Source organism: Poecilia reticulata, chromosome 15 (genome assembly GCF_904066995.2).
Source record: "Poecilia reticulata chromosome 15, P_reticulata-male-v2, whole genome shotgun sequence".
Lineage (NCBI taxonomy): Eukaryota > Metazoa > Chordata > Actinopteri > Cyprinodontiformes > Poeciliidae > Poecilia > Poecilia reticulata.
Genome location: NC_088844.1, coordinates 7,218,971 through 7,243,177, shown reverse-complemented (window position 1 = coordinate 7,243,177; position 24,207 = coordinate 7,218,971). Strand labels below are relative to the sequence as shown.

Sequence of the window (24,207 nt, the reverse complement as noted above, 5' to 3'; positions counted from 1 at the left end):
TCATACGGTAGAGTGAGCATGTATGGAATTGTAGTTTATTATTGTTACATTCTAAGCCTTTACCGAAAGGTGCTAACTCAACTCAAGAAAACAACAATTAGATATTATTTTGAATTCTTCACGGTGTTGAAATATGCTTTCATTTGTTATTCGATTGAATTCACACCATTAGCGATGAGTATTGAGATCAATAACCCATTTTTAAAATAGCAGGCGAGCTAGCTAGCTAGAATTAGCCCTTTTTGAGCCGCTTGTGGTTGCTTAGCGACGTGATTGTAGAAGCCGCTAGCACTGCTAGCTGGTAGCCTAGCCGCTTGTCAGAAGGATACACAGAACAAGGACTTCAGAAACAACAATTGGCACAGCAGTGACCGTAATATAAATGATTCATATAAGATAAAGCCGTAGAGATATAAACAAGTTCAGTGGGAGACGGGCATTAGTTTGGATAAGTCTCGTTCACATCCTGACGAAACTTGCAACCATTTAAGGTGAAAAGTATGTGCTGACTGAATACCAAGAATATAACAAAGGTAAGGTAATGACTATATTTATCTTTTCCTCGAATTTTACTTTTTGTGCTTGTATGAGTGGTGTTCATTTTGACGCATATGTGCATTGTTATTAGAAAAAACGTCTTACAATGCCCTGTTTTCATGTTTCTTTAGTAATATAGCATTACACTGTGACATGCTAAACACTGAAATGGAATTACCAAATATGGGGTAATATTTAATAATAGTACTTGTTTTCCTGAAAATTGTGGTGTTACTATCTATAGAGTTAGAAATATCTAAAACAACAAGTCAACATCTGTGGGTGCTTTAACTAAAGAAAGTTTCTAATTTAATATTTAATGTAAGTCCAGTTTACTAGGGAAATAATAACAGCAATTAAAAAGGGGGGTTGGTGTGTGTGTGTGTGTGTGTGTGTGTGTGTGTGTGTGTGTGTGTGTGTGTGTGTGTGTGTGTGTGTCTTCAATGGTTTGGAAGACAAAAGTATTTGGAAATGTCCAGTTTTTTTTAAAAAAAGTTTGTGAATATCACAAAAGACAGAGAAAAAGACAGAGAACTTCAGTTTTGGGTTAACAAAATATTGGTAAATTTGACATAAAAAACTGTTAAATTATGGAAAATATTTTGATGGAAATTCTGAAAAAAAAATACAGAAAATGTCCTGGTAACTTTCTACCAGGATATTTACATTTTTTATTTATTTATTTATTTTTTTACAGAATTTCCATCAGAAGTTTCCTGTAATTTAACAATATTTAATTTCAAATTTTTCCGTAAAAAAACAGGGAAATGTCTTGGTAATTTTCTGCCAGTACGTTTTCTGTTTTTTTACGGAATTTCCGGGAGAATTTTCCCCCCGTAATTTAACAGTTTTCTGTGTTTAAAATTTTAACATATAAAAACTGTTAAATTATGGGGAAAAGCCTGGAGAAAAATCACGCATGCACAGGGAGAAAATGCAAACTCCATGCAGAAAAACCCCGGGCTGAGAATTGAACCCAGGACCTTCTTGCTGCAAGGCAACAGTGTTACCTACGCGACACTGTGGAGCCCCAGAACAAAATGTTTTCTTTTAGTAGTCCTAAGTCAAGACAGTCAATTTCAAGAGTTTTTTTTTTCCTTTTTAAATTTGTTTTAAATTCAGTTTTCAGACCTGAATGTTATATTGTAGCTACCCGGGTAGTGCAATCCCACCTATCAAGTGGAACAGAAGAAGGTTCTTTTTTGGCATCATCATGGACTTTTAGCATCCATCCATCCATCTTCTGTACATCCTTGTTGCTTGTGGGGTCATGAGGGCTGCTGGTGCCTATCTCCAGCTAATGTTCCGGGCGAGAGGCGGGGTAAGGCAACAGCACTATCTACTGCGCCACTATGCAGCCCCAGAACAAAATAGTTCATGTTTTCTTTTAGTAGTCGTCAAGTCAGTCAAGTTCAAGAGTATATTTTTCCATTGATTTGTTTTCAGTTCAGTTCAGTTTTCAGATCTGAATGTTATATTGTAGCTACCCTAATATGTGCAATCCCACCGATCAAGTGGAACAGAAGAAGGTTCTTCTTTGGCATTGTCATGGACACGATGTGAATCCGCTCTTTTGGATCCTGGCTCACCTTTCTTCATGCTTTGTCTCTCAACACACACACACACACACACACACACACACACACACACACACACACACACACACACACACAAAAGCAACTTGCATAGCAGAAACATCTTTCACTATAATGTCATACAATTCTAAGTCAGCTCAGCGAAAGTTTATCTCCTCACTCTGTGTAGATAAAATTTTGTCTTTTAGCTCAACAAAACATCAGAACATAATATTATTGAATTGACATCAATATCTTTTTTCAGCACTCTTAAATTCCGTACAGTGGAATAAATGACTGACTGTTACTAAATACTTCATCAGTATCAGCATTTCAAAAAGAAAAGGCACAATATTAGCAGAATAGTCTTTGTGAGTTAGCTATAATAAGCATTGCTAATTCACATAAACTTTTTTTTTCTTTTAACATCCATCCATCCATCTTCTGTACATCCTTGTCGCTTATGGGGTCAGGAGGGCTGCTGGTGCCTATCTCCAGCTAACGTTCCGGGCGAGAGGCGATGTACACCCTGGAGAGGTCGCCAGTCTGTCGCAGGGCAACACAAAGACAGAAAGGACAAACAACCATACACACAAACACCTAGGGACAATTTAGAGAATTTGCATCTCCATTAAGCTTGTCAGCAGAGAAGGGCTCTAAAATGTCCTGGTTAACACCTGGACTTTGGACCACCTCAGCCCTGGTGAGGCACTTCTGATGTTCCTGGTTTAGGAGTGGCCTAACACAAGGAATGCAACACTTGTGGAACAGTAAGGCAAAATGGAGACCCACACCTTGTGAATCTCCCCCAACTCTTGATTTATTCATGATCCTCTGAAGGTTGTGATTAGTACAATGTTTGAATTAATAAAATGAGTAGATTAACATGTTTGTCTTGCTTCCCTGTTTACAGGTAAACAAGATAAGTTAGAGAAAGTAGTAATATGAGACAAAATAATGTGTTTTGTCTCATATAACCTACACACAGAACTTTAGAGTTCATTAATCAAATGTCTATTTTCATAATTTCATAGCTTTCAATGCATTCAGTAAAATCCCTTTAAGTCTGTTATTATTCTTTAAGACATGTGACAGCAATGACTGCATTGCTGTGAATGTTACTTGATCTGTTTGACTACAGTGTTTGTTTTCCTCTCCGACAGTCTCCACAGTCAGGTTGACATGTGGGGGATTAGGCATACTTTGTCTTTGTGAAAAAAGGAAATCGTAATAAACCAAGAAACGGCAGCTGGCCGCCTGATAGTATCTGGTGCCAGCTTGCACGTTAGCTTGATCCTTTGTGTTTGTGCAAGTGTGGAAAACTATCGGCATTGTAGGTGTTTTTTTAGAGGTGAGATTTGGAGAGCCAAAAGAAAGTAGAAAGAGGTCATATGTGTGTGATAATATATGTACAAAGTGTAGCAATGGATCATGCACATTCATGTACACCCAGAACCAACATTTACATTCCTGCTCTGAGTGGCAAAGGTCCTTAAAAGCGTTTGACAGCATATCCCCTTTCCACTCCATCTCCTTTTTTTCTTGTTCATCTCTTCAGTTCTATCTCCACTCTCCCCTTTTTATCTCTTCCTATTCTACCCCTCCATTTGTCCTTGTAGAGAGCACCTGAGTGACCCCGTTACACTGGCGCTTGGAGGCAGACAAGGCGGTCGCACCCACCGGCCTCGGTATCGTCCCTTCTTATCTGCCTTCAGTAGACCAAATAGCCCTGACAGACTATCAGCGCTCACAATGAGATTGTAGGGTCCATTGAAACACAAAAGCACACAAAAAAGACACAAGCCCAGCAGATAATTACATTACCGTGACTGTTATCTCTCATTCAGTTTGGCATCTCTTTTCTTCTGACACCACTTCATTTACCTTGTGATGTTCCTGCGACTTAGAAGCATCATGTCCCTGCCTTAGATTAGCTGATGAAGTTGTTGAGATGAGTTTTGTCCCACTGTATCTTCTTCACATTGGGTTTTAGCAAAACCCCACTGTGAACCTGTTTTTTTTAAATTTATCAATAGTTGCAGTAACAATCTTAATTCACTAGGTGTCAGTATGCGGCCAGTTTTAAGCACCCGAACATCACTTTTCCCAACCTTTGGGAAAAGGTGTTTTTTTTTTCTTTCAAGAAGCTTCTGTAGCACTTGTTGCCATAGCAGAAGCACTGTGTTTTAATAAGGGATTATAAGTTGGCGGTTGTCAGTTCAAAGTGTCATACTGAAATTTTATATCTATGACAGAGTAAAGGATTTTAACACTACTTTGCTTTGTTTCACAAAATTATGACTGTTTTTTTTTCAGTACATATAAAACTATTCCACTTCTTTGCTCTATCGAAAAAAGCATAGACATCAGGTCATCACAGATTTATTTAGCTGTAAAGACTATAATGCAAAAAGAAAGCATGGAAAAATGTGTTGGGTATTGCCTTGCTATGATACTCATGTCCCTGCACTTTTCTACTTTTTGTCACACTGCAACCACAAAATCAAATTTCCTAACATAAAATGTTAGGAAATTTGATAAATAGATATTTAAAAAGTGTGCTCTGCATGTGTTCATTTAGCCTTATACACAGTAAAAACTGCTGGGTTAGAAATAACCCAATTCGTAACTATAGTGGACCCCGCTTGCGGTTTAGTCTTGGATTTTCTGTGGAATAGCACCAAATTATTTGCAAAAATAATTTGTGGATTTTTTTCATATTGCACATCAAAAATATTCGAAAGAAAATACAGCTTGGGTGGCTAAATTACCTAGCCGCAATCCTACTTGGCATGGTATTGGCTGGCTATTACAAATCAGCCAATCAAGGAGCAGCATTCATTTCCCCTGGCACTGATTGGCTGTACCCCCAAAAGATTGTTGGCAGAAGACTTTAGACTGCTGGTCACAAAGACCTTGAGAGTCTTGCAACTTTTACATGTGTCCTTTGTCTCAAAATTGAATGACTGAGCTGCATCACTAGCATTGAGCCATGCTCTACAGAGCTCTGCTAATGATGAGCTAATACTGGAGCCAGGTGTGCTGAAGCAGAGACATCTAAACCTTGCAGGAGAGGGCCCTTGAATATTGGAGTTTGAGACCTCTGCTGTAGACTTTAACTTCTGCAGTAGTGAAAAGATGGTTTCCACTCTTTGTATTAATTCATATTAAGGTACATTTTGTGTTTGAATTATTGAAATAAGGAGTTACAGGCATTTTTAGAGGGGATCTCAAGTCTTTATGGATTTCAACTACTCACAATGGTCCCTGACCTCCAGAAGTACCAGTAGTACACTACATACACCTTTAATAGCACCTTCAGAAGTCACCTACTTGTTAAATTGACTCCATATGTGTGTAATTTATTCTCAGTAGAAATCTAGATGTTCTGTGAAGGTCTTTAGAGGTTTTTTAGGACACTAGGGAACAAACAGCCTCATCGAGATCAAGGAACACATCACTATATTCAGAAAAAAACTATCAATTAACACACCACTAGCACACCATCGCAATGGTGACACATGGTGCTGGTGTCATCATGTTGTGGAAAACGGCCTTTCTTCAGCAAGAACAGGAAAGCTGGTCAGAATTGATTGGAACTAATTGTACCTGTTGGAGGCCGAAATATATTTGAGAATGGGCCACAGGTACTCTGTCCAGCAGGACAATGGCATCCAACTAGACTTACAATGAAGTGGTTTAATGAAATCATAGTTGATAGCCCACTCAAAGACCTGACTTTGGAAATGTGGCAATTGAGGAAATGTGGCAAGTCTAGATGGCTTTTAACAGATACTCTCTGTCCAGTCTGACTGAGCAAGAGCCATTTTAAAAATTGAATAGACAAACATTCCAATCTTGAGATGTTTAAAGCAGATGGAGACCCATCCCAAAAGATATGCTGCTGTATTGCTTTAAAACCATGTTTTCATTTCCTTCTTTATGTATTTGGAATTTTGCGTTAGTCTGTCACATAAATTCCAATACAATATGTTAACGTTTGTAACTGGAATGTGGCAGAATGTGAAAAAGTGCTAAGTATTATGAATGCATTCACAAAGCTAACAAAAATAAAAATATTGGAAGTATTTCTTTTCCTGGGTGCAATATTGCACCGGGAACCATACAGGTCTGCTTGAGCAGTTGTTGTCTGTATGGTTTTGGCACCTTCAGGACATGGCCTTGAGGGATGTGAAATGTTTCCTGTCTGGCTTGATGTGCCTGCAGTGTCTGTGATTGAAACCGGAGAATGACTTTGTTTCTAGCCAAGTGCTGGCACGCTGTGTAGGAGAAAAAGAAAAAAAAACAACACTCAATCAGAAAGAACACAGACCTCTGCAAACAGACTAACTAACTTCTTGGCACTGAAGCAGAACTATTCAATTAAATCTCCTGGAGGACACGCACACACACGCACACGCGCACACACTGAGACATCTGAGGTGTGTCTCTTCCTCACTGTTAGCTGCCTTGACTACATCCTGCAAGTCTCTCTTTGCCCCCCACCCTCAAGGGGTGTTTGCATAGGGAAATGGTCCGTGAAATAGGTTTGATGGAATCAAACTCCATATTAAGACAAATACATATTTCATAGCAGCTGATGGACTGATTGACGGGGCGGTGTCTTCATTTCTTCTGTGCGTCACTGCCAAAGAAGATGATTATCGGCAACAGCAATATGAAGACGGATCATGGCCTGGTTTCCTCGAAGAGGAGATGAGTGGTTGACTTGTCATGTTATGACTTTGAATGACTCTTGATGTGAGTAGTCGTGCAGTTTTGTAACAATTCTTTCCCTGACTTTGACCACAAGGGGGCACCAAACTGTCACATGTTGATGCGCAGCAACTGTCCCAACTGAGCACTCTCTCTCCTCTGCTGTTGACAGCATCCCACACACTCCAAACTCACTGAAGGATGACCAAAAATGCAGCAGCAACAAGCCTCCTGAATCTGCAGCCAAATGATGTGGCAGCAAACTTGCAGAGAGTGGAATGTTGTATATGTTTTTTTTCTTTTTTTATCAATGTGACTGTTGTTTTTGCATAACAAGGCTGGCTGACAAACCTTACCCCCCACAACCCACCCATCACTGTTCAATAACTTCAAAACCCAAATCCATCCAACTGGGTCAGCGATGGCAACCTGGTGCCGAAGCTGGCGGTCACAGCCCTCTGCACAGCCATAATGGCCTGTGGCACAACTACGAAAAGGGGGCGGGGAGAGGACGGGTGCGGGGGGTCGTCACGTAACCGACAACATTCCTAGTACTTCCAAGAGGCCGGTCATCTGCAGGTTTACCAGCAGCGCTGCCCGTCTCTGTTTATCTGCACAGTCTAAAAGGAAAAGAATGTTTTCCCCCCACAACACGGCTGTGTGGGGATTAAAGCCCATTCTGAGTGGCCCCGGGTCGTGCAGCAGATGTTAGCCAGGATAGCACTCGTTACCGTGCCAACGGTGAGCCTGCAGGATTGGCCCGACCAGACAACTCTAAGCCTATACATGTAAGGGAGAGGATGGGGAAGCTGTGGATAAAAGGAGGGCCCAATGTACGTTAAAGAGAATGTTGGTGGGAATTACTTCACGGTGTTCGTTCCTGAGGCTACCTGCATCCCATCTGGGATTTGCATCATCACCACACACCTTAAACATACTGTATGTGGTTTCTTTAGGTTGCTTATCTCTAATTTTGGAGTGTTTTTCTTAAAAACAAACCCTCCAGCTTTTTAAAAATGTATTCAGTGAGAGAACATAAACATTTTATTAAGAAATTTCAGCTGCACTGCAGTCAAAAGTGATGTAATAGCTATGCTGTACCAGAATTTGGCAATGATGTTGACATTAACAACATTAAAACTCAAAAGAAGTCCTGAGTGAGGCTAACCAGCTCTTTGCTAGTGGTTCTTCCATAACCTGTGGTTAGTGGTTATCCCGTCAGAACCTCAATGTCCGAAACCACACACAAAAAAGGCACACAGAGTAAAAAACTGGGTCCAAATGACTATCTCTTAAGACTGCAGGAGCGTTGATCCTCAGCTATACAATTCCATATGGACACATCACAAATACCTCCAAAAACTTTCATTTTAGCTGGATAGCTGAATTTTATTACTTAGTCAAAGTTACTCTGAGTGGATGCCACCCCCACGTTGGACTGTTTTGCATCAGAGTGTTTTGAATGTAAGACACCAAACTCAAATCAAACCTTTTGTTCAAGCAAGAAACCAGAAAAGTAGTCTTTGGAGCTGTGGATGGTTAAATAATTGTTTTGCATGGTATGCTATGCTAACTGAGTCTTTCCTAGACCTCCTATTGTTTTTTACCTTTTAGACCTGTGTTTAAGCTTCATGCATTAACAACCTGATTCTGAGTTTGAATTGAAGAACTTCCAGACATCTACAGGACTAGTCCTGTTCTGTGTCCAGATTTATCTCTGAACCAACGAGTGAGCCACATAGCTTGTGAGTAGCCACTACTATCACACATGCCAGATATAAATGTGATCTTTTACCTTTTGTCCCGCGTGAATTCTGATGTGAATATTGTGGATTCTGTGGAAAACAGTTTGTCACTTTAAAGCTTACATTTTTCTTGACCAATTTTCCATTCTCTCTTCTTAGATGAGAAAAATGTGTTAAATATCTGAAATAGTCACCCATAAATAGTTATTCTTGAGATCTTAGGACTCTTATTGGCTTTAATGTTAGAAATAGCTGCTATTTCATTCTTGTCTGACAAGACAAGACTTGACCCAGCTTATATTATTTCAGAGCCCAGCTATTGTCCTGAGCACTGAGTAAAAATCACCGTTGTATATTTTAGGGCTGATCACCAAGGTGACTCTCTATATAGTGAAATAGGAAGTTCTTAAAAGCAAACAGAGCTCAACACAGCAGACACTGAAAGTTTTTTGTTTGTTCAGTTCCATAATGGCATTACTCTGAGGACAAGTGTTGGACAGAGCAGGGCAGTTTCACGCATGGCTGCATGTTTGGGCTCTCTGACAGGTGGAGAATAGCCAGATGTGTGTTTGTTTGCTTGAGTGCATGTGCTTTAACATGTGCATTGTTGCTGTATTTCAGCTGTTTTCAAATGTCAGCAGGAGTCTAATTGACTCCTTTAATGCAGGTAACAAGAAGAATTTTGCTTAAATTTTCCTAAATGGACACTGCCTACCTCCAAAACTGACTCTCTTTGTAAGTGTTGTGACTGAAATAAAGCATAATTTCTTTGGAAAAAATAAGTAAGAATGAGTACGCCATGCAACTATGATAACTAAAAAACCCAATGTTAATCAGGGGACTAGGGAGAGCAAGGAATTGTGTTTTTTCTTATATTGTTGAAATCAATATCTTTAATGTTATGTCAATTTTTATTTTAATATAAGCCCTAGAATGTTCTAAGTTATGGAGTGATGCAAAAAGTCTTCAGCATTTGCTTCTTGAACACATTGTCAGCCAGTCCTTGTAGTAAATTTCACTGAAGATCAGTTGCAACAAGGATTGCAGTTTCAAGGTTTTTATTGTATCTCTCATATCATTGCATGGTGGTCAATTCAAATTCAAAAATACTTTATTGATCCCAAATGGAAATTAAATGTAACTTATATTAATTCAAATTCTTTAAAGAGTTATTGTAGATAGTGTTGGCTGTTGGCAGGAAAGATTGACTCCCATTACATTCATTACAGTGAATGTAATGCGAGTTTGTGAATGTAAAATCACGCAACTGCGAATCTCCTTTACAGATATTATTATTATTCACAGTATCCAACTCAATCAAGTGAGAGCATGAGGCTATATGAGCTTTATTGTCACGCCGCTAAGATTGATGATCCAAAGAAAGCTGTATAAGTTAGCAGCACTGACATTAGCACAATGATGTCAGGCACTGCCCCATATCCAATATTTGGTAGAGCTCTGGGTTGCAGTTGCAGCTCATCCATCCATCCATCCATCCATCCATCCATCCATCCATCCATCCATCCATCCATCCATCCATCCATCCATCCATCCATCCATCCATCCATCCATCCATCCATCCATCCATCCATCCATCCATCCATCCATCCATCCATCCATCCATCCATCCATCCATACTTATTTCACTCCCTTCTTCACTGCCCTTCTATTCTTCCTTGTGTCCTACCTCCCTTCTGCTACTTTCTTTTTGTTCTACTTTTCTTTCAATTTACTTTTTTGTCTTTCATCTTTTTTTCTCTCCCGTGTCCTTTCTTCCACTACTTTCTGGTTTTGGTCAAGTTCCATACTTAAATTCTGTCTTGATTTTCTGTATTTTATGTTTATTTAAAATGAATGCTAAGCGCTGAGAGCTCTTGAAGTTTGCCTGAAAAAATATGGACTCTTTTGATAAGGAATGTGTAGGTGCCCTAACTTTTGTCCTTAATCACAAACGTGAGACTTTACAGGGATCGTTTTGCATCACCATGAAGGCAGAAGTGCTAAAGAAAGATTATCCCAACTACTGATTTTCTTTGTTTTTGTTGGTTTTAAAAATATTCTTGTTTGTTCATTTTCAGGGTCTAATTTCTATAGTTCAATGATTGCATTTAATATGTTTGATTGCTTGGCTCTGCAGTGGTGAAATATGAGAAATATAAACCTGATGAATTCAGGAAGAGCAGAGAGTAGCCAAAAAAAGTTTTATTAGCACCATTATCCATCTCTGAGGTCACATCGTAGGGAACAAACTTCTTGGTTTGAGTAAGATCGATCAGCAAGCACTCTGTGCCACGTCAACCTGTCAGAGAGACAGATGGGCAGAAGGAGTTCTTGCCCACAGAGAAGTGTTCGAGGTGTCACGGTGTCGTTTGGGAGATGACAGACAGTGTATGTGTGAGTGTGTGACGGCTAAATAAGACCGCTGAGAGGTTTCGCGGACGTTCAGCCTGACCTTTCATTTTACCAGACTGCATTTCACTGTGTGCATCTGACAACAACTTTAAAGGACTTCTTCTTCCTGACCTCTTGATGGATCTGTGTGTATGTAGCTGAAGGTGGATATTGGTTCTCAATCGCCCAGGAAGTCTTTAAGAAATTTTTTTCATCGTTGTTGTTTTTCTGTTAGCCTTTATTCTCAGGGCTCCTCATCTTGCATATTTTAGATGTCTCTGCTTCACTATGTGTTTTCCTCCTTAGCATGTCATGAAATCTTGCTGTAGCCTGTTAATCATCCTTACATTTAAGTAAGGAGTGGGGCAGCCAAAGCATTTTCAGGTGTTTAAATGGCCTTATCAAATCTGAGTTTAGTCACAGTACATAGAGAATTATATGGGAGTATTTGAAAGTTAATGTATCTAACCACTGCTCAAACTAGTTTATGAAGAACGGTTAAAAATGTCATTTTCTAGATGTGAAAAGCTAGACGAGATTTATCCCAAATGTAAATACAAAGGCACAGCACAGTTTTCAAGATTTATTGAAGACAACTTAAGAAAACCATGTATAATTTTACTTCCACTAACAATTATGCAATACTTTGTTGTGCCATCACACAAAATTTCAATGTAGTGCATAAAACATTGTGGTTGTAATTTGACAAAATGTGGAAAAAGTATACCTTTCGAATGCCTTATGGTATTATGTATATTATGGTAATAATAAAAGTACATGAAAAACTATTATACACAAACAGGCACAGTACAGTTGAACCGAGATAAACGTTGACCTTTTTTTTCTCCACACTTTGAGTAAAGTCTACAACGTGGGTGTTTCAGGCTTGCAAACAACTCTGAGTGAATGATAACTATGTTTATGTTGATTGTGTAAACCCTCAACTGTTTGCTCACAAGTTTGCCATTCTGTGTTTACAATGAATTTGCGCTAACTCTACAGAAAATTTGTTTCAAGTAGTGACAAATGGTTTCCGGACAAGAGTCTCAGGGTGGAAGAAGTTGGAATGTATATATGGCTAATGTCAAAGTCAATGTCAAATTTATTTATACAGCAATTTCAAAATAATAGATGATGAGGAAAATAAAATAATTTTTTAATCATTTATAATTTATTATTGATATTGCATTTAATTTATCAGCTTTTATGTTTAGAATTATTTTTTTTCTTTTGTCTTTTAGACATTATTGAAGTACACTAGATTGCTGTTTGTATTTGTGTTTATAGAGGCCACATTTCTATAAATTGCTTATTAAATATTTTAAGGGAAAATTCAGAAAAAAATTGTGTTCAAGGAAAATCCCTGTTGTTCAAGAGCAACTGTTTTTCCTCGGTAAACAATCATTTTAGTTTATGGTGATTTTTAGTATTCATAAAAATAATCATGATGGATTTTTAAGCCTTATATTTACCACAGTAGCACACAGAAAGGTTCAGTCTCGCCACAGATAACAGAAGCTTTTGTTCTCCATTTATTTGAATGATTTATTTTAGAATTTAAATATAGCATAAGAAATGTAAGCTTTGTATAGACTTTGTTGCATGTCTGGACAGACCCATTTCTATATTTGTTGTGGTGTGTATATGACAGTTTGTTTAGTATTTATACCAGTGTTTGTCAGAAGGTGAGGGGCAAACAACAGGCCACCAAGTCAGTCTATAAGAAGAAAATCTCCAACAACATAAACAAAACCACAGTCATGAGTCTCCTTTGGCGTGACGAGGTCAAACCCCTAACTCCTTGAAGTCAGGCGGCAATTGTGCTGCTGGTTTGGAAGTATTGTCTTTCCTGGCTGTGGGTTGTGCTGCAGGGTGGATACTCACTTTTAGTGAAACACTTCTCTAGATTAGGCCTATTAGTTGAGCAGTTAATCATTGCTGTTTAAATTAAAATACAGAAATTAAATAGCCAATATTATAGAGACCTAATCAAGACCTTACAGCAGTTTTCCCACTGAACATCTCTTTCACTAAATTCCACTCGCTCTCAGTTATTTCTAAAGGTCTCTGTTTGTGTTTCTGCTTCAGGCATTGGGTAAATACCTTTAGTAGAGTCGCTGAGGTATTTACCCCCTTCCCACCTTCTTTTACCCATTACCTCCTCTAATGACGTTTACACATCTGCTTAGAAGGAGGATCCACTCATCTTTCTGTCTCTCTCTGTCTGTCTTCTTTAGAGACCTTTTGCAGTGCAAGAAAAAAAAACTAAGGGAACAGATTTGCATCTTTTACTCTCTTTTCAGCACTGCGTTTTAGAATTGCATGTACAGTACCTTGCAAAAATCTTCCTACTCCTTAAGGTTTTTCTCATAATGTTACAATTACTTTACAACCAATAAATCAACAGAAACTAGTATATAACCAACAAACAGAAGAAGATGACTCAGGGACTTGAAAATCTTTTACAAATACATATCTGAAAGCTGTAACATTCAACTCCCCTGAAAAAATACTTTGTACTTGTCCTTTTTTTTTCTTCAAATCAGCTCAAACTCTGTTATATTGGATGAGGAACATCAGTGAACAAAAAAAATTAGGTGTTGTCCAAGATTCTTCATTAGATTCTGGTCTGACCTTTGACTGTAACCAAAGGTCAGCCACTATAACCAATGAAAATGCTTTGACCCACACCATTCAGCTCTGGCTGTATTTAGGGTGGTGTTTTCTGGGACAAATGGGACTACTACTTCCTTTTCTTTCCGACAACAATGGCTTTTTTCTTGCCAGATTTGAAGAATGTACAACTAATATCTCTCCTCTTGACAGACTCTTCCACCTGAGCTATACCTTTGCAGCTATTTAGTAATTAGATGAGTACTTAAAGCAACTGATTGCACTGGAAATTAAAAATAAAGGGAGCCGGAAAGAATAAATGCCACATTTGGAATTTAGTACCAATCATATAAAATTGTATGGATTGGTGTCCTCAAGTTCTTATGATTCTCCTGCCACAGTCACTTTTGTAGAGCCACTGAAACGTTATGCTAATTGTAATTTTTACAAGGAAAAAATTTAATAAAGCCTCAGTCTGACGTAATTTTCTTCTTTGCTGAAATATTAGTTGTTGCCTCACACTTCATGTTTGCAGATGACTTGCTTGTGTTCTTTTGACTTATCCTTAGTGAGCCAAAAAAAGTAACTTGATCATTATCTCTAAAGAGTTTCCCCTGAACTTTTCAACTCCTCACCTTCCCATGTCTTTTTTTTTTTACTTAAGTTAATGCTTCCGGTGTTTTTTAGTTCCTTCTACACACACAGGTATTCAGACATTCTCCACTGACACGCACATTCTCTCTTGACACTGACGCTGCCTAGCAGTCATGTCATCTGGCTTTATTTTTCTGCTGACTGAAGTTCACTGCAAAAGACATAGAGATGTACACATGTGGACATGGATACAAAGACGACTGTACCTGTCATCTGTGTTGAATAGAATTACCTTTGCCTCATTTTGTTCTGTGTGTCCATCACCTCTATTCTCTCTGGGCTGATGACTCAGTGGGCTCCAGTGGGACTTCGTATGTCGGTGTGAATGAAAGGTTTTCGGCCTGCTGCTTGGCGCCACTTTGCCCGCCCTTTCTTCGTCTCTGCCAAGCACTCTTTCTTTTAATGAGACAGTTCAGGTTCTCTGTACTCGCTCCTGGGCTAAGGTTCGTGTTGTGTGTATCCGTGTCCACGTGTAAGTGTGCGCACCGCTGCAAGGCTTTTTCAACTCTTCCACTATGAAAAAGCGGGTCTTCACAGCGGGTCGAGTTCTGCGTTGCCTCAGGTCCTCTAGAAAACCACTGAAGTAGAGCGACTTAAAGAAAGACCGACAGTTGGGATGAAAAGAAAAAGAACTTGACCTGAACATGTCCCAGAGGACCCATTAGTGACACTTAGGAAGGGGTTTTTCCTCTAAACTGATTCCAGTGCCAGTTCAGATGTAGCTCTAGGTAAAAATAATTTCTTAATGTTTTCACCACCAAACCTCTGACTGCTACACAACTCTTCTCTGAGCTTAGATAACTAAACATCCTCCTCAATGTCAATTGTCCCTTGAATGGGACTTTCATTGTTGTGACAACATTTTTAGTTGAATTTGCACGGAGGTCTTTTCTTTCAGTCAGTTGTATCTAGTCTAAGCCTTCAATTTATACATTTGTCTTTTAAGTACTTGGTGTCATTATTTTGTTTCATTCTTTAAGAAATGTTGTGTTCGGATTTGTTCACTTCAATTTACGCTTATAGATTTGGTCTGTCCATTTGTATATAAAGGTAGACATATAGATGCCCTAAGCTGTTTGTCTCTCCTGCATATGTGCTTAGTTTATACATGAGTTTGTATATTTTTCACTTAACAGATAAGAGTGTCAGTCTTAAGTTTGTTTACTGCATGCAGTCTGTTACTGAAACATGGTAAAAGCACCAGTTTGCTTCAGAATGGTACATATTGACTTGTAGAGTTAGTTGTCCTACCCACCAATATGTCCGCACAATTTGTTGTTTTCGCAGCGTCACTTAAGAAAAAAAAGTTAGGCGCATCAGGGCAACCAGCACAAAAAGTTAGTCTTTGTCTGTGTTTTACTTGGTGACAAAATTCCTTAAATAAATGGCATTTTCAGTAACAGTTTCAGTATTTGGACAGCCTTCATCGCTGTAATGTAATTGTCCTTCCAATTTGGCCTTTGAAGGAGGCAGCCCCTGAACAACTTGGACACACCCAATACTTTATATAATTCACCATAATTTCACAATAAAATTTAATTGCCTTTGAGGATAAACAAATTGTGTTGAGTTGAACAGCAAACTACCTGCTTAGTTTTAGAGGAAAAAATGACTTCCTCCTTATCGTTTTCTTGTTTTTTTATGTTAGCGCTTTTAAGATTAGAGACTTACGGTATTTATCTTAACTCATACCAGGCAACTCTCCCAGGTTTCTTCTTGCTAGAGCTTTGACTAACAATATTTTAATAATTGATTAATTTATCAATTATTCTGACAATTAATTGACTAATTGGATTTTAAAAATTTGCACAGATTTTCATTTAACCACTTAAATCTTTTTGCACAATATTAGAAATACATTAAAATATGCAAGTAGGGGTGCTGTGGTGGCGCAGGGGCAAAAGCACAACCCATGTATTGAGGCCTTAGTCCTCATTCTGGTGGTTGCAGGTTCGATTCCCAGCCTGGTGACATTTGCCGCATGTCTTCCCATAACCCTCCTTCCTGTCAAACTACCTTCAAATAAAGGCCACTAGAGCCAACAAAACCTTAAATATATATATATACAAATAATTCAGTTTCCTTTTTATGGAAGAAAATAAAAAATGTTTTGCCTAAAATGCATTCCTTTAGTAAATCTGCACCATGTGAAGATAAAACTATGCCACTTGAGGAGTTCTGGCTTAAACATATTACAGACAATTTGTTTTTATCTTAAATGCAAAATGAATATATTTTTTTATGGTTTTGGGTTTAACAGTACTCTGAATATGTTGGGAGGGGGGGGGGTTCAGTAAATAGCCTTTTTAGAGTCTGAATACTCCAATTAACGATTAATTGATTATTTATAGTTATTAAATATTTCAATTACTACTTCATGCACTAAAATGTTTTTATTATTTTGTAAAATGCTTTGTTATGGTGTGATTGAGAAGCAGCATTTAAAGATATACAAAAGCATGGACAGATGGTTCCATTCTCATCTGGGGTTTCTATGGAGACCAACTGTAAACAAACACTTTCAGACAACTGTCAGATACAACACCTGCTCATCAGAGGTGAGACAGAAGAAAACTGCTAAAGTTATGGAGGAGAAAAACAACAACCCTGTCAAGAATCCTCCCTTACCTTCTTACAAATTAGCCAAGCTGCTGCACGACTCTGAGAATGAGAAGAAGGTGCTGGCGTCACAAGTTGAGGATCTGAAGGTTCAGCTTCAAACTGCCAAGACTCACATTGAGAACAACAAAGAAACGACCGGCAAGCTCGCTGCCAAGCTGCAGGCGCAGAGAACGGAGATGGAGCACCTCCACCTGCAGATCAGAAAGATTGACAAAGCTCTCCAGAATGCCAGAGGAGATTGTGACTCAACCCAGCAACGAGGTAACCGCAAGAATCACACGATGCCATCAGGGAGACGCAGCAACTTAAAGATGTTCAGTGAGCCACAAGACATGTTGATGAAAGAACTGAATGACAGCAGAGATCAGTTCAAGGAGTTTCTAGAGAGCAGAGCCCACATTGAGCAAGCAAAATTGCAAGAGATCCAGAAGATCTTAAGCAACATTAACGTACTAAGAGACTTGGAAGACTTAAAAGTCGCCTGCAAGGCAGAGAAAGAAAAGAACCTTGCTCTTCAACAAGAACTAGAGCATATTCAAGCGCATCTCAGGCAAGAGGACAGATTTCACGCACAACGGGCATTAGCAGATCTGTTTCTCATCCGAGAGCTGAGGGCCGTCATAGAGGAGCAGCAGAACAATGTCCACGAGATGAGGCCGCTGCTTAGCACCACCGAAGACATGGAGGCACTGACCCTCGGAGAGGACACGCTGGAGCTGCTGGAGCAGAGTTTGAAGGCTGCGGAGGAGGAAAACGACCCCACGTCTGACTCGCAGGGCTCCAAGCTTCAGGCAGATTCCAGTACCTCGGACGAACTTCAGGCAAAAAACAAGAAGCCGTTGAGGAAAACCTTCCACCGCTTCCTGGGATGGAAAAAGTCCAAGAAGGTTTTGATGAAGCCCAAATCCAGCGGAGACAGCATCTCCAGCCTAAATATCTGCTATTAAAAACCAGCATTTTTATTCTCTTTGTTTTCTTATAGTTATTTTAGTTGGAGCTACTTATCTTATAAGCAGAACATTTCTCAGGTATTGCATGTTCTTGGCAGTAGTGTTCACTTAGCCTAAATCAGGCTAGGTGTTTAATCACTCCACTTACAGGAAATGATAGCGTTCATTTAAATTTATTATTTTTCTAAGATACATCTGGATTTTTAGTGCAGTCTGTGATTTTTTTAATAGGATATAGGTCAGGAATTTAATGGAGTCACTCAGGAAGCGTAAAAAGACTTCCAAAATTGTTTGATGTTCATTGTCATTTTAAAGCAAATAATTAAGTTCCAGTTTACATTGCCTGAGCCAAACACTTTTATCTCATAAAAGGAAATTGGTCAAAAGGAAAACAACATTTAACATACCAGTTGATTGTGGAGTACCAGTGTCACACCCAACAGTGAAGCCAGGTTAACATTTACATGAATTTATACACATAAGTTGTGTATACATTTTATGGGACAAAATAATCCCATAGAATTGACTATGGGGCAAAATAATCAACTGTTTGGTCTCAATTAGAAGAAATATGTTTTATGCAAAAAATTGGAGTATGTTACAACAGTTGTTGAGTGTAGCTAAGAGAAAGCTTTAAATAAATCGACCTGTTTTTTTCTAGTTTATAGTAGGATTTTTGTCCCACTGAACAGAGGGAGAAAGAAAACAAAGACAATTCAAAGTTTAAATATGTGTTAACAGGCTTATCAGAGACAAGAAAGTAAATAACTGACAAAATGTAAAGGTTGGAGACTTAAGTCTGGGAAGAAAAGTATCAAATCTACCTGGAGCCAGGAAGGTGAGGGAATGACAATGCGTTTGAAGCCTGGTGAAGGTTTGTGGGTGTGCTGCAGGGTGAGTGTGACTGCCAAAAGCCTGTGACAGCCTGGTGTCAGTCACCTTATGGCAGCTCTCTAACCCGGGAATTTATCGCATCGCTCTCGTTGCTGTGATGTGGTCACTCCATCGCCCGAAAGCAAGGCCTCGGACATGTGTGACCGGTGTTTGCGCCGCTCAGGCAACGTCTGCGCATTTCTGCATTCAAGGCCAGAAATGCTTACTGGTGAGAGGAGATTCTTGAGATTTCAGCCTGCTTCCATCCTTTTCCCTCTCAGTGTTCTAATAGATCTTTTCATAATCATAAAATTTTAACTGCTTTTGTGAATACTTTCCTTCTGATGTTAATGAGTTTCTGTGGACCAGTGTGATAACCCTGAATACCACAGTTTCACAGTACCACAGTATTCATATAAAATTTCAAAACAAAAATGTCTAATATAGCCTAAAGATATTCCTATTGGGACTTTGATTAACAATTATTTTAGAAATCTACAGATTTTTCTATCTATTAATCTATTAATCAGTCAATTAATCTGATGAATTCAAATTCAAAAATACGTTCATCCTCAAACACACATCCTGACAACATGATTATTTGTAGCTAAGGATACTTCTGCAGCTAAAGAGGTTTTTCTAACATTAAAATGTGACAAGCTCAAACCTTTCTTTTTGACTTAACATCAACACAGTGTAAGTCGATTTGTTGACTATGGATTAAGTGATTAACAATTGGATAGCAAACAGAGCTAAAGGAGAATTTTTCAGAATTTGAATCTGATTAAGCTGAAACTATGCAGCTTGAGGAGTTCTGGGTTTGTTAGATGCAAAATGCATTTTTTTGCAAAGTATTAACTTAATTTCTAATTGAGTAAAATTTCCTTTTTTGGGTCTTTAGTTAACAATTACTCAATTACTTAATTGACTGATGATTAATCAATTACTAAATTAGTTGACAATTAATTGATTCATCACGATTATTCCTGATTAACACAATCTTCTTGTTTGATGAGGTTCACACTGCAGATGAGAAAAGCCTGCATCCAAATATCTCTCTTCCAAATACATTAAATGGTGAAAATCTGCCTGAAATGGTTTTAAAAAGTCTGAAAATTTGCAAGTTAAAAATGATTTAAAATAGTACAGGACCCCTATATATTAGTTTTATATAGAAACACATGTCCAGTCACTCTTTTTTAAAAAGGTCCCTTCTCTTTCTAGGTTTCGCAGAAACACCAACAGCAGCAGATGTTCTCACACTCAGTATTCACCCAGAGGGGACGGAGATAGGAGAGCAGAGAAAGAGATGCAAAGAGCAGACAAGGTCACAGTTCCTGTGGACTGTCTTTGAAAACGAAGGCAAGTGTACCCTCCCCTCCTCCTCCTGTCCTTTGATGTTAAAGCAGTCTCTTTAGTACTCCAAAGACGGTATACAATAACCTCAACCCCCTCCAACCCTTCACCCAGCCCCTCTGCGCACTGTTTGTACACGCACAGGTAACCCGGAGCAACTCCAGCCAGAAATCTGAATAAAGTGTGGCAGCTCTCCAGGACCGCTGCAACACGCTGGGTGTGTTTATTTGTACATCATGCTGTGTCTGGCAGGAAAAAAATAATCGGATCTATCATTGAGGTGACAAAAGGTTGAATTGGAAGAACAGCTGCTGTTTTAGAAGCATAATACTGTACATAAGGTATATAATTAAAGAAACAAACCATTTTAGGAGCTTAAAGGGGCAGTATTATGTAAAAATGAACTTTTTGAGCTTTCCATCATGTTATCCTCATCAAAACATACTTGTGTTGCCTTGATTGTTTTATGCGTGTTTGAGAAAATCTTTAATTTCCATGGCAACCATTCAGCTGTGCAAAACGCAAGGGTGAACCAAGCGCCGCCTTTGAGGCGCAGCTCTTTCTTGCAGCTGCAGTTTTTAAGCTTCCAAGCTTTTGCCTCACAGAGCACCCCTCAGCTATTTCAGACTATCCAGCAGCAATGACCAAACACCTCATGGAACGGCACATCTGTTGAGCTTATTAAGTAAGCTACTTCTCAGTGAAACTCTGGTAAAAATGTCATGAACATTCACAAAACCTAAAAGCAGACATATAGCATGATACCTGACACTGCCACCACAGTAGCTAAGCTGTTAGAGTGATGTCTTGTAGTTTTTTTTCTAATTGTAGTCTTATGCTTTGTTCTTGTTCTCATAATATTGGCAGAATATCCCACTAATTTATGGTTTCAAGGGTTTTATTTACTTATATATTCAATAGTGAAATGTAATTTATTTCAATAATTGCTTCTACTTTCTTTGTTTTGCACATATCGTGCACAATTGTGAACACCAGAAAGTTCAACAAACAAATCAAATCAAACCTAGTAAACCATAGAAGTTGAAAACTGGTAATTGTAAAATAAATAAATACTTTTTTTGAACTGACCACAAAACTAAGGACATGTCCGAATTAGAGATTTGTTAAAAATAAAAAGGCCATTGGAAACTCAAAAAACAAATCAAGTAATTGTTGAATACATTGGGAGGACACACCAAGGCATATCTGTAGATGTTGAAATGATTAGCTATAAAGTTGCAGAATTTATTGCAGTATTTCAGGTGCTAAGTACAAACATATTTTCATTTTGATATGAAAGGAAGTGCAGGATATAAAGAAATGCTGAATTGTTGGGGTGATTTTGAGGACTTTACCTATTATATTGTGTCTGTGCTCAATCAGGTAAGAGTTACAAGCCACCTTAGACAAGTTTGGTGTTCATGCTCTGCTTGGCCCTTTTACTGAAACAGGCTTGGCCATTTGTGTTCCCATCAAGATATTCAGGTCTGATTGTGTTCGGACTGCCCCGACTCACTCTCCATCTTTTATTTGCCTGCTGTCCCCTGCTGCAGACTCTGGTTACACTCCTCCTTCAGATGGCGTTCTGCCTGGCTGAGCTGCACTTATGGTCCACGAAGAACTCGCTCCAAGTTAAAGGTGCCACTTATCACCATGTCCAATCTTCCTACCTATAGACAATGAGAGACTCCTATAAAGTGTCTCATTGTCTCTTTTCTTCTTCAACCCACTTGGTCTTGTTCTGGCAGTTCCTGTCAACACTCACTTTTGTTTTGACACATTGTACGCACTTATTATCTACTTCAGCAATCTGACACTGACTCTTGCTCTATGTAATTCACTTTCTTGTCTGATTATTGCTGTATGATGAACAGTTTTTACCTACATAAAATTGTATTTATAATTGTAATTAACTCGGTAAACACATTACCGATTTCGTTTTTTTACACAAACCGTACATGTTCAGTACTAGTACTGAGAAAAAAATTAATGTCTGACCAAGTGGTGTATTATTGCTGGTGACAGTAGAACCACATGGAGGAGGCGGAGGAGGTTGATTTTTCTTCTCACAGATCATCTGTCTCACACTATACTTTGATGATATATTGGCAGTGTTAACAAATATGTAAAAGACATTATTTTTTTAATGAAAAGTTACATACTCCAGCTCTGAATTTGACTAAATGCAACATTTGCCGCAGAAACTCTTTAAGTAGGAATAAATATTAAAAAAAATATTTTTCTAAAAATATTTTTCATATATACATCTACTGATATCAATAGATTTTTTTTTCATTTTAACCCGAAAATTTTATTTACAAAATTTGATGTTGAGCCTCTTAAAGAGGCCACAGAAACAAAAATAGGCAACTTATGAACATCTTTCACTGGTTGCTGTTGGAGAAAAATAAAATTAACCCAGGAACTTCTCTATCTGTGATAAGCTTCATGTTTTTATTTTTATTTTTTATGAAAGCAATAGAAAACTGCCAGTCTTCTTTTCCACCTGACAGTTTTAGTTGGATTTTTTTGGCAGTTTTTATGCGATACTCTGCTAACCACCTATCAGTCCATCTCTTATGTCAAACGGAAATTCTCTTTTTTTCTTGATTTCACCTTGCTGCTATTTTGTCTTGTCTTTCACAGTCTGCTGAGCTTTCGGCAAAGATAGTGTCTCTCAGAGGTTGTCTGTGTGGAAATATGTGTGTCTATGCACCTATGTATCTATGAAAGGCTCTATATCTTAGATGATGGTGACATGTCCCTATTTGTTTGTTTTTCCTGCTGTGTTTTGTGTGCTATCTTGGAAAAATATGGAGAAAAAAAAGACCTGGTCGCCAGAGTGTGACCCTCACCATCTTTACTTTCCTCATGTCCACCTAAAAACAAAAAATATGGATTGAAAAAGTATCTTGTTGCTTTGCTTTAATGCTGTGTTCTTCATCCACAGCTTTGGTTTGTTGCACAGAGAGATTAAACAACAACAATTCACACATTATCCTGATTTTTAACAAGGATCCTGAAATCTAGTATACGCTCACTATTCATCACAAGAACACATCAACAGAGACCCCCCAATCTCAAACATGCGACAGACATTTTATCTTTCATCTCCTCATGGTTAGACCCAAATCACACCTTATATATATATACAGTGGGGCAAAAAAGTATTTAGTCAGCCACCAATTGTGCAAGTTCTCCCACTTAAAAAGATGAGAGAGGCCTGTAATTTTCATCATACATGTACCTGAGAGACAAAAGGAGAAAAAAAAATCCAGAAAATCACATTTTCTGATTTTTAAAGAATTTATTGGCACTGTATGGTGGAAAATAAGTATTTGGTCAGCTACAAACAAGCAAGATTTCAGGCTCTTACAGCCGTGTAACTTCTTCTGTAAGAGGCTCCTCTGTCCTCCACTTGTTACCTGTATTAATGGCACCTATTTGAACTCGTTATCAGTATAAAACACACCTGTCCACAACCTCAAACAATCACACTCTAAACTCCACCATAGCCAAAACTAGAGAGCTGTCAAAGGACACCCGAAACAAAATTATAAACCTGCACCTAGCTGGGAATACTGAATCTGCAATAGGTAAACTGCTTGGTGTAAAGAAATCAACTGTGGGATCAATTATTAGAAAATGGAACACTTACAAGACCACTGATAATCTCCCTCGATCTGGGACTCCACGCAAGATCACACCCCGTGGGGTCAAAATGATCACAAGAACGGTGAGCAAAAATCCAGAACCATATGGGGGAACCTAGTGAATGACCTGCAGAGAGCTGGGACCAAAGTAACAAAGGCTACCATCAGTAACACACTACGCCGCCAGGGACTCAAATCCTGCAGTGCCAGACGTGTCCCCCTGCTTAAGCCAGTACATGTCAAGGCCCGTCTCAAGTTTGCTAGAGAGCATTTGGATGATCCAGAAGATGACTGGGAGAATACCATATCAGATGAAACCAAAGTAGAACTTTTTGGTCAGAACTCTACTCGTCGTGTTTGGAGGAGAATGAATGCTGAGTTGCATCCAAAGAACACCATGCCTACTGTGAAGCATGGGGGTGGAAACATCATGCTTTAGGGCTGTTTTTCTGCCAAGGGACCAGGACGACTGATCCGTGTAAAGGAAAGAATGAATGGGGCAATGTATCGTCACATTTTGAGT

At 38.7% G+C, this 24,207-nt stretch overlaps 1 protein-coding gene across 4 annotated transcripts in view; it reads left to right on the top strand.

Annotated features, from left to right (window-relative positions):
• Positions 1 to 69: 69 nt before the first annotated feature.
• The window catches only part of wdpcp (WD repeat containing planar cell polarity effector), an 87,222-nt gene continuing 63,084 nt past the window's right edge, over positions 70 to 24,207 (top strand). Inside the window, exons 1-3 of one of the 4 annotated variants that reach the window (XM_008428892.3) lie at positions 70 to 533; positions 19,900 to 20,037; positions 21,585 to 21,669. In XM_008428892.3, coding sequence (XP_008427114.1) covers positions 21,609 to 21,669 — 61 coding nt within the window. In that variant the 5' untranslated portion in view covers positions 70 to 533; positions 19,900 to 20,037; positions 21,585 to 21,608. The other 3 variants (XM_017309196.2, XM_017309197.2, XM_081616236.1) reach the window with 3 other exon arrangements.